Raw genomic sequence first — 15194 nt, forward strand, 5'->3', positions numbered from 1 at the left:
GGCTACCCTCTGACTCACGATCCTGCTACCTCAGCTTCCTGAATGCATGCACTACCACATCTGGTTTAGAAACCAGCTTCTAACCTTTCACTTCCTTCTCTGGTCCTTCAGGTTTCCTTATCTTTCTAGGATGGACTCATTGTTCTCTTAGGCAGCTGACTAAGCAATTGCAGATTATTGAGGAAATGGTTCTTCTGGACCAATGATACTATTGGCTTGTTTTTTCCTAGAAATAACTCTAAACTTTAGTGTTTGGCTTTTAGGTGTACACAAGGCTTTCCAGCAAGTTCCCAGGTAACCAGTTGGAGCATTAGCTGGTATAGAAAGCTGGTTTCTTTTTCTTCCTCTTTCCTCCCACTATTTCCTTGGTTTTCTTAATAGTTGGCTTAGATGTTACATCTTCATTGACTTATAAATGAGGGTAACAATACCTGTAGTATAAAATATTTGTAAAGATTAATGAGGTAATCCATGCAAAAATTACCAGTTCAGAGCCTGGGCCTTGGTGAGTACTCAAATTACAGGTAATTTTTCTTTTTTTTTTTTTGGTACTGGGGATAGAACTTGGGACCCTGCACTTGCCAGGCAGGCGGTGGAACCATTGAGCTAAATCTCCAGCCCACAGGTCATTTTCTTATTACTTTCTCTTTCATATTCTATTCTCTTATTTATCATCATGACTCCCTCTTTTGTTAAATCTGACTTCACTTACCTGAGTGAATTAAGAGATTAGAAAGTCTGAGTTCAGAGTCAACTAATAAGTATTAATTGAAGGCAATTTGTGGTAGACACCATGCTAATTTTTAAAAATATTAAACAAAATTAAAGTCCAAACTGGGTGAGGTGGCACACACCTGCAAGCCCAGAACCTGGGAGACTGAGGCAGGAAGATCATGATTTGGGGGCCAAGCCTGTGCTATGTAGCAAGTTGAAGGCCAGCCTGGACTATATACATGCCAAGACTCTATTTCAAAAAAAAAATCCTCCAAATAAAAAAATTAAATCCTTATAACAAGGTTATAGGGTAGATGTGTTTCCTTTTTACAGAGGAGGAAATCAAGATTCAGGGAGGTGAAATGAGTTGTGCAAGATCTCAGAGGGATAAAATTGAGATAAAGCTCAGTAAGATACAGCATTATTTGATCACTTACTCTGCTCTGGGCATTGTGTTAAAATTTTCACATACATTACTGCATTTACATGCATTGTGGTATTAGCTTGAATATCATTCATATTACCTATGAATTAGGTGCCATTTATAGAAGATAAGAGTCTAATAGAGGTTAAATGTTTGCTTTCCCAAGGTTTTACAGCTAATAAGCAATACAAATGAAATTTGAATTCATTTATTCCATAATGTTAAAGACGTTTATATATTTTAAATCCATGCCTAATAAAGTATTGTTAATAAGAGGCTGGGAGAATCTTGTTTGACATGTGGAATGAGCTGTATACAATTCATAGATGGCCTCTAAAGAAATAAGCATTTCTAATGTACTTGGAAATGATTAAAAACAGCTTTTCTCCTAAGTAGTTTGCACATTCTCTACTGGTTTATACTGATCATGTGCTTAGTAAACTACTCTGTGAATAGCATAAGGTAACTTGTCCATCCTCAGTCTAAATGATCCCCGCTAGTGAATTGGTTGGATCCAAATTAACAAAGAATTAAGGCTCTTAGCAAAGGGCCCAGGAGTGTCTTCATTTGGCCTTGTCCCTTGGATACCTGTGCTGCTACTTTCAAAGAGTTCAGTCTTTATAGTATTGAGCCGGCTTGGGAACTACCACTCATCGTAACTACCACATATTAGTTCCCTTAGACACCATGTTGGCACGTTTTGTGATCTCCACTCAGAAACCCACTCAGGTGGGTGACATATCCCCACCTAGATCTAAGAAATGGAGGATCCATAGAGCTTAGTGGTTTGCCCAAGACAACATCTATGTGAGTGGCAGAGCTGAAGCAGTCTGACAGTGGCCAGGGTGCCACCTTGTCTGGCCTGGGAGCTCTCTTTTGGAGCAGGCAGTGCTGGTGATAGCTCCCTTTTGAATAGGTCTTATCATTTTACAAAGTGCCTCCACATCCTGCCACCCGCTTTGACCCTCACAGTAGAAGGAAGGGCAGGGGAGTTAGGGCTGTTACACCCTTGTGTGCACAAAGAAACTGAGAGCCACTGTGACTTATCCTGCTCTGAGGCAGAGCCAAGATGAGAACCCAGGAACTGCTATTTCCAGTAGATGCCTCACCTACATTAGTGAAGAATGAGAAGGTAGAGAAAAGGGTGACATTCAAATTGTGTAACAACCAACTGACAGAAGAAAGCCCAGGCCCAGCACGGGAATGGGGCTTGGAGGCACCAGGGGACATCTTTGGTTGTCAGAAGGTGGAGTGGGGTAAGTGTCAAGGGAAGCCTGGGACAATGACTGAAGGGAAATACACTGACTTTGAAATCCCCCCCACCGAGGGCTGGGGATTTAGTTCATTGGTGCCACTGCCTGCCTCGCAAGCACAAGGACCCAAGTTTGATACCCCATACCAAACAAACAACAAATAAAAAAAATCCCCCTGTACTAGGGACTGAACCAGGGCCTGATCACTGAGTACATCTCCAGCTTTTTTCAAGACTTTTTAAAAAAATTTGAGACAAGGTCTTATAAAATTGTCCACCTTGGGCTCAAACTGGAGTTCCTCTTGCCTTGGCCCCTCAGAGTTCTGGGGTAACAGGCATGTGCCACTGCTCCCAGCCCAAATATCGACGTACTGTAACTGCCACACTGACCTGCTATTCGGCCAGAGCAGAGGCCCAGTGGCCCTCAGCCAGCACCTTCTCTTCTCTACAGAATTTAAAGAGGCCTTTTCATTGTTTGACCGGACCCCAACTGGAGAGATGAAGATAACCTACGCACAGTGTGGGGATGTGCTGCGGGCCCTGGGCCAGAATCCCACCAATGCCGAGGTGCTGCGTGTCCTGGGCAAGCCCAAGCCTGAAGGTCAGCCTGGGTCCCCGGCTAACCCTCCTCTGCAGCCTGAGGCTCTTTGTCTGGATTTGTTTCCAGCCAACCAGAAGCTGCTGGACTCACATTGGTCCTCTCCTTCTTCCTTGGCTTTGGCTTCTTTCCCTTCTCTTCTAGCTGGAGACACCAGTAGTTTGTGGGTGAACGATGAGGGCAGGAAAGGGCCTGTAGGCTGGGAGCTTGTGCAAGTCAGCAGGGCTTCTTGTAAGTCAAGAGACAACCTGGGCATACGTGCCAAAATCTGTGGTATTTAGGGTGGTTTTTATCTGTTTAATTAATGCTTTCCACACACTACAATGTGGGAAAAACTATACTATTCTCAAGAAGATGATGAATTTATGAAAACTGTTGATTCCAAGCATTTCAGGAAGTGTGGTCTAGTAATAGTACCGTACCCAAATGCAGAGTCATGCAAACATTTATTTTATTTATTATTTATTTATTTATTTTGCATTGCTGGGGATCAAACCCAGTGCCTCACACATGCTAGGCAAACACTCTACCATTGAGTTGTGTCTTTAGACCAACATTTAAATTTGTCCTTCCTACCACTTTACCTCTAAGACTGTACATCTGTCACACGTCAAAAGTCTACATTGTGAAAGTGAGGCCTATGGGGCTATTTGGGCCCCATAAACCCTGCTGCTGCCACCCTTGGCTCCTCTGCCTACCTGGTCACCTGGAGCACAGAGGTCTGGGTGGAGCCACAGTCCCCCTTTTCTTCTGCTCTACTCTTTTCACGGGGAGGAAGAGCCGAAGAGCTCCTAGGTTCCAAGTTGCTTACTTTGTTCCAAAGGGCAGCTCTGTGCCCTGCAGGGTCACTGACTGGGTGTCCCATCTCGAAGCAGCTATAGCTTATGCTCTGGATCCTGCTAGGGCTGGGGTGCAGCCGCTCCTTGGCCGTGTGCTTCCCCGACCATCCACTCATGCTGCTTTCTTTGTCCTTCCATGCCTACTGGAAGAGATGAATGCCAAGATGCTGGACTTTGAGACATTCCTGCCCATCCTGCAGCACATTTCCCGCAACAAGGAGCAGGGCACTTATGAGGACTTTGTAGAGGGCCTGCGTGTCTTCGACAAGGAGAGCAATGGCACAGTCATGGGTGCTGAACTTCGGCATGTCCTTGCCACCCTGGGTATGCCACCTGGGCAGAGGTGAAGTCCACGTGGGAGGGAAGGAGGGCTGTGGGGTGTCAGGGTGATGTAGGTTGGCGGAATAGGTAGCCAGGCATCCCTACAATCATCAGATCAGGTCCTCATTCAGGTCTTGTCCTCCTGAACTCTGTAGGACCAACCTCCCCCAGTTGGGTTTGCTCAACAGTGCTGAGGTTTGGGAGACGAGAGTGGCCGGCAGAGCAGGGCTTATTCTTGAGACCTGAAAGGGGGACTTCAGGCTTCTGTCCTTGTCTTTGCCTCGGTTATGGGGCCCTGAGTAGAGCTTGAGCACCTTCAGGAAGTAGGCAGGGCCTTAGGACCCCTGGGCCTGCCCTCCATAGCCTTTGGGAAAGCCTCGATGTGAACCACTTCCAGACCTGCTTCAGACTTAGCAGGTGCTTGGTTTTTCTTGGCCCTTCCTTGTCATTTGTGATTAAGAGCCCAACATCTCCACCCCACCCCAGGAGAGAAGATGACCGAGGCTGAAGTGGAGCAACTGCTGTCTGGGCAGGAGGATGCCAATGGCTGCATCAATTACGAAGGTATCCAGGTGTATAGGCAGGGCTTGGGCTGGTGGGTCTGGGAGCTAAAGGGTGTGTGCATCCTTTTCCATTCTGGGAGTGAACATCCCAGTGTGGCTGGAGGAGGATCACTTTTGGAGCTAGCTCTAGAATATGCTAGCTGTGTGACCTTGATCACGTCACTCATCTTCTCCGAGCTTCAGTTTTCTCATCTGAGCAACGAGGGCGATGCTAGCACTATTCTCAAGGGTGTGGGCATTTGTACACATAATGTAGCCCCTTCATCTATTTAAGTTTCAGCACAAAAAGTGGACACCGCAGAATTTAAGTGTTTTCCCTCTTCCGCTTTCTTCCCACCAACCTTCAAATAAGAGGATAGTGGTAGTGACAGAGACAGGGTAGTGGGAATGTTTGAGGTGTAGGGAAGAGGGAGGCTGTTTGAGAGGTGGAAAGGAAAGTATAGACCCGAGAGGGGCTATACTCTGCAGTGGCTGGCTGATTTTTACTTTTTTCCCTAGCCTTTGTCAAGCACATTATGTCTGGGTGAAGACGCTTCCTATAGGGTAAGTGCAGCCTCTCCCTCCTGGTCCCTAAAGAGGCCTAGGGACACCACCTCTCCTAGAAGTCTCCCACTCTAGGCCTGGCCCCTGGAGAGAGAACTGCACGGAGTAGAGACCTGAGAGTGGCCTGGCCCACCCATTTCCGTGGCTGCCTGCCCTCATCCCCTTCCTTCTCTGCTCCCTACCTCCCTTGTCTTTCCTTTCCACCTTGATCCTTATGGACACATCCTCCTGCCTCTCTTAGAGTCTGTCAGGCCTGGGACCCCTGTACGGCTCTTGGGCATGAAAAAGCCACATCTCCAGTGGAAGAGAGAAAGTGTCAAGAGTCTACGCTTCTACACTGTTCTTTACTTCATTCCTTGGGCTCCCCTGGGTGAGGTGGGGCTGGGGTTGGATGTAGAAGGGTGACATGCCCTTTCCATGTAGTGCTTTCTTTCAGGTGCCTGGCCCTTGGCCCTAGCCACCCCAGGATGAGCTATCTAGAGGCCCACAGTGACTGAGATGGAGCCCTGGACCAGCCCGAGGACCTTGTAACACATAACCCTTCCTGTAAATAAATAGCTCTGGCAAGGCTGGGCCAAGTTCTGTGATTCTGTCCTGTCTCTAGGCTATTTTTAGAAACCTGATTAAATAATTGAGTTGATTGCTCCCTCCCTCTCTCTCTCTCTCTCTCTCTCTCTCTCTCTCTCTCTCTCTCACACACACACACACACACACACACACACACAGAGAGAGAGAGAGAGAGAGAGAGAGAGAGAGAGAGAGAGATTTTCACTCAGAGCTGGGAGATGAAAGCCCAAAGCCTGTGGAACTAGAAATACTGGGGTCAGACACATGAGAGCCCTGGAAGGGTTTGTAAGTAGAGGAACCAGAAGTTTCACTTATCATCTTTGAGGCTCGCTTTCTACCTCACTTCACCCCCAGGTTGGGGCCAGGAAGCGGGACACTAGGAGCCAGTCAGGAATTTCCCAAAGGGCCCTTCCTGTCTCTTATTTATGGTCCTGGGAACTAACTTCAGGGCCTCATTCATGGTAGGCATACACTCTGCTACTGAGCTAGATCCCCAGCTCTTTTAAATTTTATTCTTTTTTGAGACATGGTGTTGCTATGTTATTCAGGCTGGCCTTGAATTCACTATGTATCCCCACTGGCTTCGAACTTGTCGGTGATCCATCTGTCTCATTCTCCTGAGTGCTGGGATTATAGTTGCACATCACCACATCTGGCTTAGTTTGATTTTATCTTGAGACAGGGTCTTTCTAAGTTGCCCAGCCTGGCCTTGAACTTGTGATCCTCCTTACTCAGTCTCCCAAGTAGATGAGATTTGAGTGTGTGCCACCACACTTTGGTACTCTTCTTTGTAAAAAGAAATTGTGAGACTGTGGGTGTATTTTAAGAGTAGAATGCTTGTTTAGCATACATGAGATCCTGGGTTTGATCTCTAGTGCACACACACACACAGATGCACACAACCACACAGTGATAAAATTCACATAAGCTTTAGCATCTTAACCATTTTTTAGCATACAGTTCAGTAGTGTTAAGAATATTCACAGGTCAGCCTGGTCTACATAGTGAGTTCAAGGTCAGCCTGAGCTGCATAGTGAAATCCTGTCAAAAAAAAAAAAAAAAAGAATATTCATATAACCTGTATGTTTAATCCTAGCACTTTGAGAGGCTGAGGCAGGAAGATTGCAAATTTGAACCTATCCAGGGCAATTTAGCAAGATCCTGTTCAAAATAAAAAATAAGGGCTGGATATGTAGCTCAGAGGTACAGTGCCCCTGGGTTTGATAACCAGCACCGGAAACAGCAACAGTAACAACAAAACAGGTAGGAAAGAAGGAGAAAAACAATGTGATGAAGTTAAAGATGCATATGTATGAATAGAAATACTTAGATTGGAGCTCAGAGGCCCAGCCACCCCAGTGTGGAGTCCCGATCCCAGACAACTTGCTAGGGTGTGGCAGATACTTGTCATGGCCTTTCTGCTGCTCTGACAGTTGAGGATCTGGCTATGGAACCTCATAGGATATCTAGGAATTCCAGCCACAGCTACCTGCTTGGCATGGGAAGCTGAGAACCCTAAGTCCATATTTACTCTCTTAGAATTTACAGTCTGGCTGGGGAGACGAGGCCTAGGCTCACGTACATTCCCTTCCTTCGTGGAGAAGGGGTTCCAGATTGAGGAGTAGGTTGAGTCGTAAAAACCAGAGACCCTACTATAGTTGGAAGGAAGTCATGAAATCCAATGTTCATGTCTGCTTCTCTCTCTCTGTCTCTGTCTGACTCTGTCTCTGTCTTCTTTTTTTATTTTACATTTTGAGATAGGATTTCACTAAGTTGTCCTGGTTGGCTTTGAATTTCAGATCCTCCTGCCTCAGCCTCCTCAATAGCTAGAATTACAGGCACTCACCGAGTGCAGCTTGAGTGTCAAGTTTTGTTTTAGTTTAATAGCCTTTTATGCAAATTAAATGTCATGGTAAGCCCATGCAGGAAGCTGCAGGGAACAAAATGTCTATGGCTGAGGGGAGAGGGACTGTATTCCAGCTTCTTGGGTCTTCTGAGTGGGCTTGGATGGATCATGGCTAGAAGATCAATGAGTTAGTCAAACTTCTAAATATAAAAATAAAAACAAAGAAGCAGATCCTTATAGGCAAAACAATTTATGCAGCTAGTGCAAGTTAAGAGCAGATCCCTTTGAATCCCATTAAAAAAATATATATATATATAAATTTATCGTTGACATTTTTTTCAGGCTTGGCTTTTGGGACTCTTCTTATTTGTCCCCTGCCTCTGACTGCTCTTTTTCAATCTCATTACCCACTTTCTTTATAAGTGTTTGAGTTTTGGTGCTGAAGATTGAATGCAGATCTTTGCACCCTCAGCCCTCGGTGACTTTTCTTTAATCCTCACCCCTCAACTTGAAATGCCAACGCTCTGAGTCAGGGTTTTGACCTTGACAGGTTTTCCTCTCTCATGTCCATTTGTCACATTTATTTTCCACACTGTACACATTTATGAAAGGATTGGAGATGTTTCCCAATGAAACAGAAAAAGAAAGTGCATTTTCCTGCAGCCCTGAAAGAGAAGGACACAAGCATTCAGGAACTAACCTGAGAATGATCTCCGACTGGGTCCAGCTGGGTAATGCCAGGTTAGGTGCTGAGCAGTTGTAAGAACAGGAACCAGTAGGGAGTGAGATGTGACAAGGCAATTTTTCCTTGGGAGAGTGTATTAGTCGGTGCTTACTAGAGAAACATTTAATAAAGATATACAAATATATAAGAGTTTACAAGATTGCCCTACAGTGACTGTCCAGAGAGTTGGGTGTGTGAAAGATCTGTCTGTGCACTGGGGATCTGAAGGATCCATGTGAAGGCCTGGGGCTTGCTGTAGTGTCCTGTGAGTCTGTATCAGGGGACCAAAGGGCTTAAGGTCAGTGCTGCAGGCTGAAGAGTCTGCACTGAAGTCAGGAGGAGACCTCCGAGGTGAAGGTGAAGACCGGAGCACCTCCGAAGAAACAATACCATTCTGGCAATAATCCTCCCTGGGGTGGATCTTCCATTCCCAGAACCATGCTGAGCCAATGTAGTTGGGCATTTCTTATTCAAATTGACACAGTCAACCAATCACAGAGAGCTTTAAGTGAGATGTTTAAGGAAAACATGGCCCAAGGCGGTGCTCATGTCCAGGGGGTAGAAGGGCCGGAACAGAGGTTATGCCTTGCTCCTCATTTGACAGATGCTTACCGAATACCTGCTGTGTGTGTAGCACTGGTTCAGGCCTCAACTACATACTGAGTCACGCACGTGTGCTTACAATGTGGTGGGAAGACAAACATTAAATAGCTGTGGTCACGTGATGATAACAAAACCCAGAAATGATTGAACACTGTATCCATCATGATGATTTTTGCCTACGTGTTGTGAATACCAAAAAGTGGTATCTTAAAAGAAACAGAAGTGCATTTCTCCCTCCCGTTTAAAGACCAGAGGGTGATGGTCAAGGGCCATGACAGTCACTTTCACAGAGTCACTCTCCACAAGGGTGTTAGTCATTACAGCTTCTCCACATGGCTTAGGATGGCGGCTCTGATGGAAGAACTCAGGCACATTTCTGACTGATGGGCCTTTCTGGAACCAGCTCTATCTACTTGTCACTTCTGTGGTGCTGGGCTTGTCATCCTAGTCATCCATCTGCTTCAGTAACAGCACTTCCCCTACCTGGCAGGTGGGGCAATAGTTTCCAGACTTTCCTTGACTAGATTGACTTCCACTTACTTCACACCAGGTTGCAAACCATGGGATTTACAGGAATAGGACTGAGCTTTCTGAGGAAGGGAAGTAGTATTCTAGCTTTGGGAAGATTTAAGGAGGGCTCTGGCTTGGAGCCAGCCAAGGCCCCACCCTGACAGACTGATGGAAAATGACGAGACACAAGCTGATGCTTGTGTTGAAAGAATGGCTGCACGTGCCCACAGGTCTGGGCTCTGCTCAGACACTGGAACTGTGAATGGGTTCCTGTTCAAGTTCCTTACCACTCCAGCCTCTGTGGACCTGTACTTGGAGACAAGCAGCCTGCTGCAGGCCAGGGAAGACGGGGAGCTTCCTGGAAAGTTCCCGCTGACAGCAAACAGAGGAGACCCAGAGAAAATCCTTGCTGATCCCTTGCCCACTCTGCTCCTTTCCCACCTCCCAGTTAAGTTCACCCGGCACGTCCTGGTTCCAGAACTCCAGATGGAGCTCAGATCCTTTGGAGAGAAAGCAGTTCCTAGAGCTAAGGTGACCATGTAATGGGGGTCCATAATGTCAGGAAAACTTCAGCTAGATGACAGTAAAGAGTTTCATCAACTCATGGATCACCTACTATATCCCCGTCACTGTACTAGGTAGGTTACCTACCATCCTCTTCTAGCAACCTAGGAGGTGGAAGGGATTGTCCTCATTTAAGAATTTTTAAATACCACACTGTGGGAGAAGTTCACACCTGGCTGGGCCAGGTGCTCCGCACTCCTGTTTTCTGAGCAAACTCAAAGACCTCTCTGAGGCTGAGCTAACTCGCCTAAGTGCATAGAGGCTGGGTCTAACAGGCTGTACCTCCGCCCCTAGTCTGTGACTCCTTTGCCTCACCCAAGAAAAATCACCCCACCATATGTCTAGCCAATAAGAAATCACCCATTGTTCTCCACTACTGCATAACCTATAAGAAAGTGCTATGTAATTAATGCTCCTCCCAGGCTCCTCCCCCATGGTTGTCCACATGTAAGCTGTTTAAGCCTGTGCATTTCCTAAATAAAGCAGAAGCGTTCCAGAAACCTCTCCGGAGTCTGCCCGGCGATTCCGTGCCTTACCCTCCCAGTCTGAGCTCCTGAACCGAACTCCACAGACCAAACAGCAGACAACAACACCACACAAGAATAATAACAAGTTCAATTCTTAATTTATCTAGTCAACCCCCCACTTGAAGGACATATTAGTATTCCTAAAATCCCATTTTTAACGAAGTGTTCCTTTATTAGGACTTACACAAGCTCCTTATGGCCTACTGGCGTCATTTCCAAACCTCTGTAGTTTCTAAGGCCTTCCTTTATTTGCTGTATCCTAGAGCTGCAGCCCGCTGATCTCCTTCCTCTCTGTTAGCTCCCCTGGGCTGCCTCTTTTTCCTCTCTCCTTGCCCTGCCCCTGACCTCTTGGTTCATTTGATTTTTCTCTCCTGTGTGTTCCTTTCTGCCTGTTACAAGTAATCTAACCCTTTGAGACTCAAGTAGGCTCATCCCTTCCCTAGACCTTTCCTTACTGCCACGAGTAAACTGCCCCTTAGACAGAGGTCTCAGCATTAATCAGTGATGGCCACAATTTATTCTGTTTGTCGCAGTCATTGGAGTGGAACTGAAGATGTCACAGTTGGAGGAGACCTTGGCGATCTCCAGTATTTAGCAAGCACAGGGCATTTGAAGTAAGTGGACCGTTGGTGAAGGCAGAAGGCGCAATATCCATCTTTCACCACTAGATGGCACAATTGCATCAGTGTGCTGCTTTCAACTGGCAGCCTAAGCGTTCTGAGAATTAGAGGAAAACTGATTCCCAGACTGAACTCCAAGAACACTTAGGAAGTTGTTTAATGTATCCCTGTACCTTCAGATAAATGGAGATTTTGTTTACTCTCAAAAACTCACAGCAGTTAGCTGTCTTGCTTCATTACCCCCCAAGAACGTTTTGTAACGAGGATCACAGAGAAGACGTTGTTATGTACATGGGGATTCCTGGCCCCCGGCCCAGTTTTGCCCCTGAATCACAGGCCAGCTCAGCATTAGTTCTGCGGGTCACGAAGTGAGGGATTTGATTCATGTCCCATCCAACTTTTACATCGATCATTAGAACTCATTGACCCCCCCACGTGCTATGTTCATCTTTAGTTAATTTGTTTTGTTTCTACCCTTATTGTGTGTATTTAGAACCTTAAATGAAGTTATTAATTCAAAGTAACTCTTCAGTGCACAGAAGTAGGTGCTCTGGGTGATAAAATACACAGTTGCGATGCTCTCCCCCTTTATGAGTTTAGACTCTACTTAAACATGTTACGTATGTGAAAATTAAGCTATTAAAAAAAAACACAGATGTGTCTAAGGACCAAGGGACAGGTGTGGGACTAGAGCACTGGGAGCTCAAAGGAGGACTGGTTAGGAAGGGCTTCCTGGAGGAGCTGTGGCAACATTGGATGCAATGCAAATAGACAAGAATCCAGGGAGAGAGATTCTAATAGGGTGACAGTTTGCCTCCTTCTTTGCCAGGAGAATCACATCTTTGACTTTTAGGATATGGATAAAAAGAAACAGAAGAGGCAGAAGAAATACTGGAGAATGGGACACGAGGCAAAGAGGAAGGAATAGGGGGCAAGCAGCTCATTGGTACAGCGATGTGCACCAGTCAGAGGCAGGGAAGACAAGCTGGGAAAGTCCCGTTCTGTGATGACTCTTTTGTACTCTTGTGGGAATGTCGAATCCAGGAATGGAAGGGTGTAGGGAATGGGGAAAGGGGACATTACCAGAACCCCTGGTCTCCTGTGAGCCTTGACAGCACAAGGGGATTAAACAATAAAGAGAGGAAATGGGAAAAAGAGAAGCTGGGTTTTGGGCCTGATCAACGCTCCTCTGGGCAGCAAAGACGAAGGTACCCTGAGCCTGCCACTATTTATTGGGCTCACAGGGAGTAACAGATGACTCAGAGGGTGGTGATGATCCTAGACTGATGCGGGTCTTGCGCTGATGAGGATCCTATGTTGATCAGGATGCTAAGATAAGCAAAGGAGATTGGGATGAACTGGTCATCTGAGAGATGCAGATGAAAACAACGCAGATTCCATCTCACCCCCAGAAAGAGTGGCTGCTACCAAGAAACCAACCAATAACAAATGCTGGTGGGGTTGCGGGGAGATGGGAACCTTCTCCATTGTTGGTGGGAGTGCAGACTGGAGCAACCACTGTGGAAATCAATATGGGGGTACCTCAGAAAGTTAGAGGTTCCATTTGACCCAGTTATTCCTCTGCTGGGTATCTTCTCAAAAGAATTAAGAGAATTAGACCACAGTGATATATGTGCACCCATGTTTATAATGGCACAGTTTGTAATAGTTAAAACTTGGAAACAGCCAAATTTCCTGTCAACTGGAGACTGGATAAAGAAGATGCCAGTTAAAAAAAAAAAAAAGGAGTACTACTCAGCCATAAAGAATGAGAAACTAGAGACATTTATAGCTAAGTGGATGCACATTGAGGCCATGCTATTTTCATTTATTTATTGGTACTTTTTAAGTATACAGTACAGTTACATTTATCATTGGGATCTTGTATCTTTACATGACAGATCTTGGTTCTCATTTTTTCTCCATACCCCTGCACTCCCTTCACCCCTTTCCCGCCCCTATTTTTTATTTTTGCTTTAGCATTTACAAACCTTTCATGTACATTCTCATTTGACCCTCACCACAACCCTGTGAGGTAGGCAGCACAGGTGTTCTTCTCGTTTAACAGATGAGGAAAGTAAATCTTAGACAGGTTAACGGACGTGCCCAAAATTCTACAGTTAGTCAATAATTTGTATTAGTATCAGTCTTTGGCCTAAAAATTCAGCACCCAGCCTCCCCTCATATATGCCCCAGCTACTTCACAGGGATAATGAAGATAAAATGAATTCAAGGCTAGAAAAATACTTTGAGGGGAAGAAAGCACTATGATTATACCCATGAACTATAATTGTCCATGATAAATGCTCATCCCCTTCTCCTCCCAGCTTGTGCATGAACCCAGAAAGTTATATTACCTCTGTCTGTACTAACTGAGCAACTAGGTAAGGCAGGGTAACAGTGCGATCCTGTTTAAAGTTATGTAAATTACAGTCAGAGTACCTGCATTATTAAGCAAAATGAACAACACACCAAGGCTAATGAGCAACTAGGACCCACTAAAGTACATAGCAAAGCAAGGCAACATTATCAGATAGGGCACGATTGCATAGAAGAAAAAGTGGTGTCAGGGTTCAAACTGGCACACACGTAGTTATCTAAGGCAAAGTGGTGGAAAAGAAGGGTTACTTGTTCCGCATTGTATAAATAAGAGCAGAAAATTCATGGGAACCCATGCAAAAGCATCGTGTGTCACACAGATTTTTCCAGTTGCCTACAGGGACTATAAACACTCATCTTCACTGAATGCATGATTGTACCTGTGCTCATATCCTGAACTAAACCAAGGAACAGCTCCATGCTAAACCTCCTTGGGTAAAATACAATCAGTACTATTACTTCTAATCAGACTAATAAATAGAACATCTTTTTAATAAATTAGATGGCTATTTAGGTTTCCTTCAGGATTTACTTTGGGTTCTCCTGCTTTAAGACCCAAAGAAAGTTATACTGAGTTTTTATTGGTGATTCTAAGTATATGTGTTTATAACTACATGTGATAGGTGAATTTAACATATTAAAAGTTTTATAGCATCTGTTCAGAAAGGATTATATACTATACAAACTATTCCAGTCATACAAAACCATTTTTCAGTGTCTTTTCAACAGAGAAGAATCCTATTCAGCACGCCTCTCCTGAGGTGGTTCATACTGAGCAAGCTTTGCTGTCAGTTTTTTATTTTCTTCTATAGTGGCTTCATATTTCTCTTTCATTTCTGCCAATTCTAGGCGAAGCAGCTCAATTTCTGGATTTTCTGGGGTAGCAGCTCCTAAGTGATGCTTTAAAAAATCTAAAGCACTATTAGGTTTCTCTGGTTCTTCATATAAAGCTACCGTCCAGCACCCGCCTCACTCCCGACTTCTCCAGGTACCTCGGGAACTGCTCCTGCTTCCAGTCGGTTGCTTTGTAATGGGCCATAGTGACAGGGGCAACAGCGCCGGAGACCTTGGCTGGCCGGCTCTGAGCAGCACTACTCCCTCCCCTACTTACAAAGACTTTGTTTCCATTTTTTCCTTTTCTCATATTTTTTCTTTTCCCTTCTTTCCTGTCCCCTCCCCTTTCCACTTCCTCTACACCTTCAGTTCCTTTAAGTCCTTTTTTTTCACATTGTCAGTTCTACAATTTGAATCTTATTTACACTTTAAGTTTTTCACACCAGTGAAACTATTCGGTTTTTACACATGTGTGTCTTATTTATTTCACTTAAGAGTAGAACCTGATGTTTACCTCACTCGTAAGTGAAATAAATAGGACACACATGGATAAATACCGAATAATTTCTCTGGTGTGAGAAACTGCAAGTGTAAATAAGGATCAAAATATATAATTGATAATGTGAAATAGGAAGAAAAGGTCTAAAGGGGAAGGGGAAGTAGGAGAGGGAGAGGAAAGGAAAATATGTGAGAAAAGGAAAAAATGGAAATGAAGTCTCTGTACATGGGGAGGGGTGGAGGGGTTGAAGGGAGGGCAGGGAAATGG

The 15194-nt window shown here is 45.1% G+C and overlaps 1 protein-coding gene and 1 pseudogene across 5 annotated transcripts in view; one reads left to right on the plus strand and one right to left on the minus strand.

Moving 5' to 3' along the window:
- Myl4 (myosin light chain 4) overlaps nt 1-5820 on the plus strand; it is a 31098-nt gene extending 25278 nt beyond the window's left edge. For 3 of the 5 annotated variants that reach the window (XM_010637482.1, XM_010637485.1, XM_010637483.1), the window contains exons 4-8: nt 2842-2991; nt 3978-4151; nt 4635-4712; nt 5210-5254; nt 5691-5820. In XM_010637482.1, the coding sequence (XP_010635784.1) occupies nt 2842-2991; nt 3978-4151; nt 4635-4712; nt 5210-5238 (431 nt within the window). In that variant the 3' untranslated portion in view covers nt 5239-5254; nt 5691-5820. Of the gene's footprint in view, nt 1-2841; nt 2992-3977; nt 4152-4634; nt 4713-5209; nt 5255-5495 lie in introns of all 5 variants that reach the window. The other 2 variants (XM_019209482.1, XM_010637481.1) reach the window with 2 other exon arrangements.
- Nucleotides 5821-14332: 8512 nt separating this feature from the next.
- LOC104871540 lies at nt 14333-14633 on the minus strand (annotated as a pseudogene).
- Between the last annotated feature and the right edge of the window lie 561 nt (nt 14634-15194).

The sequence above is a fragment of the Fukomys damarensis genome, unplaced genomic scaffold (genome assembly GCF_012274545.1).
Source record: "Fukomys damarensis isolate Sample0158 unplaced genomic scaffold, DMR_v1.0_HiC HiC_scaffold_23, whole genome shotgun sequence".
Lineage (NCBI taxonomy): Eukaryota > Metazoa > Chordata > Mammalia > Rodentia > Bathyergidae > Fukomys > Fukomys damarensis.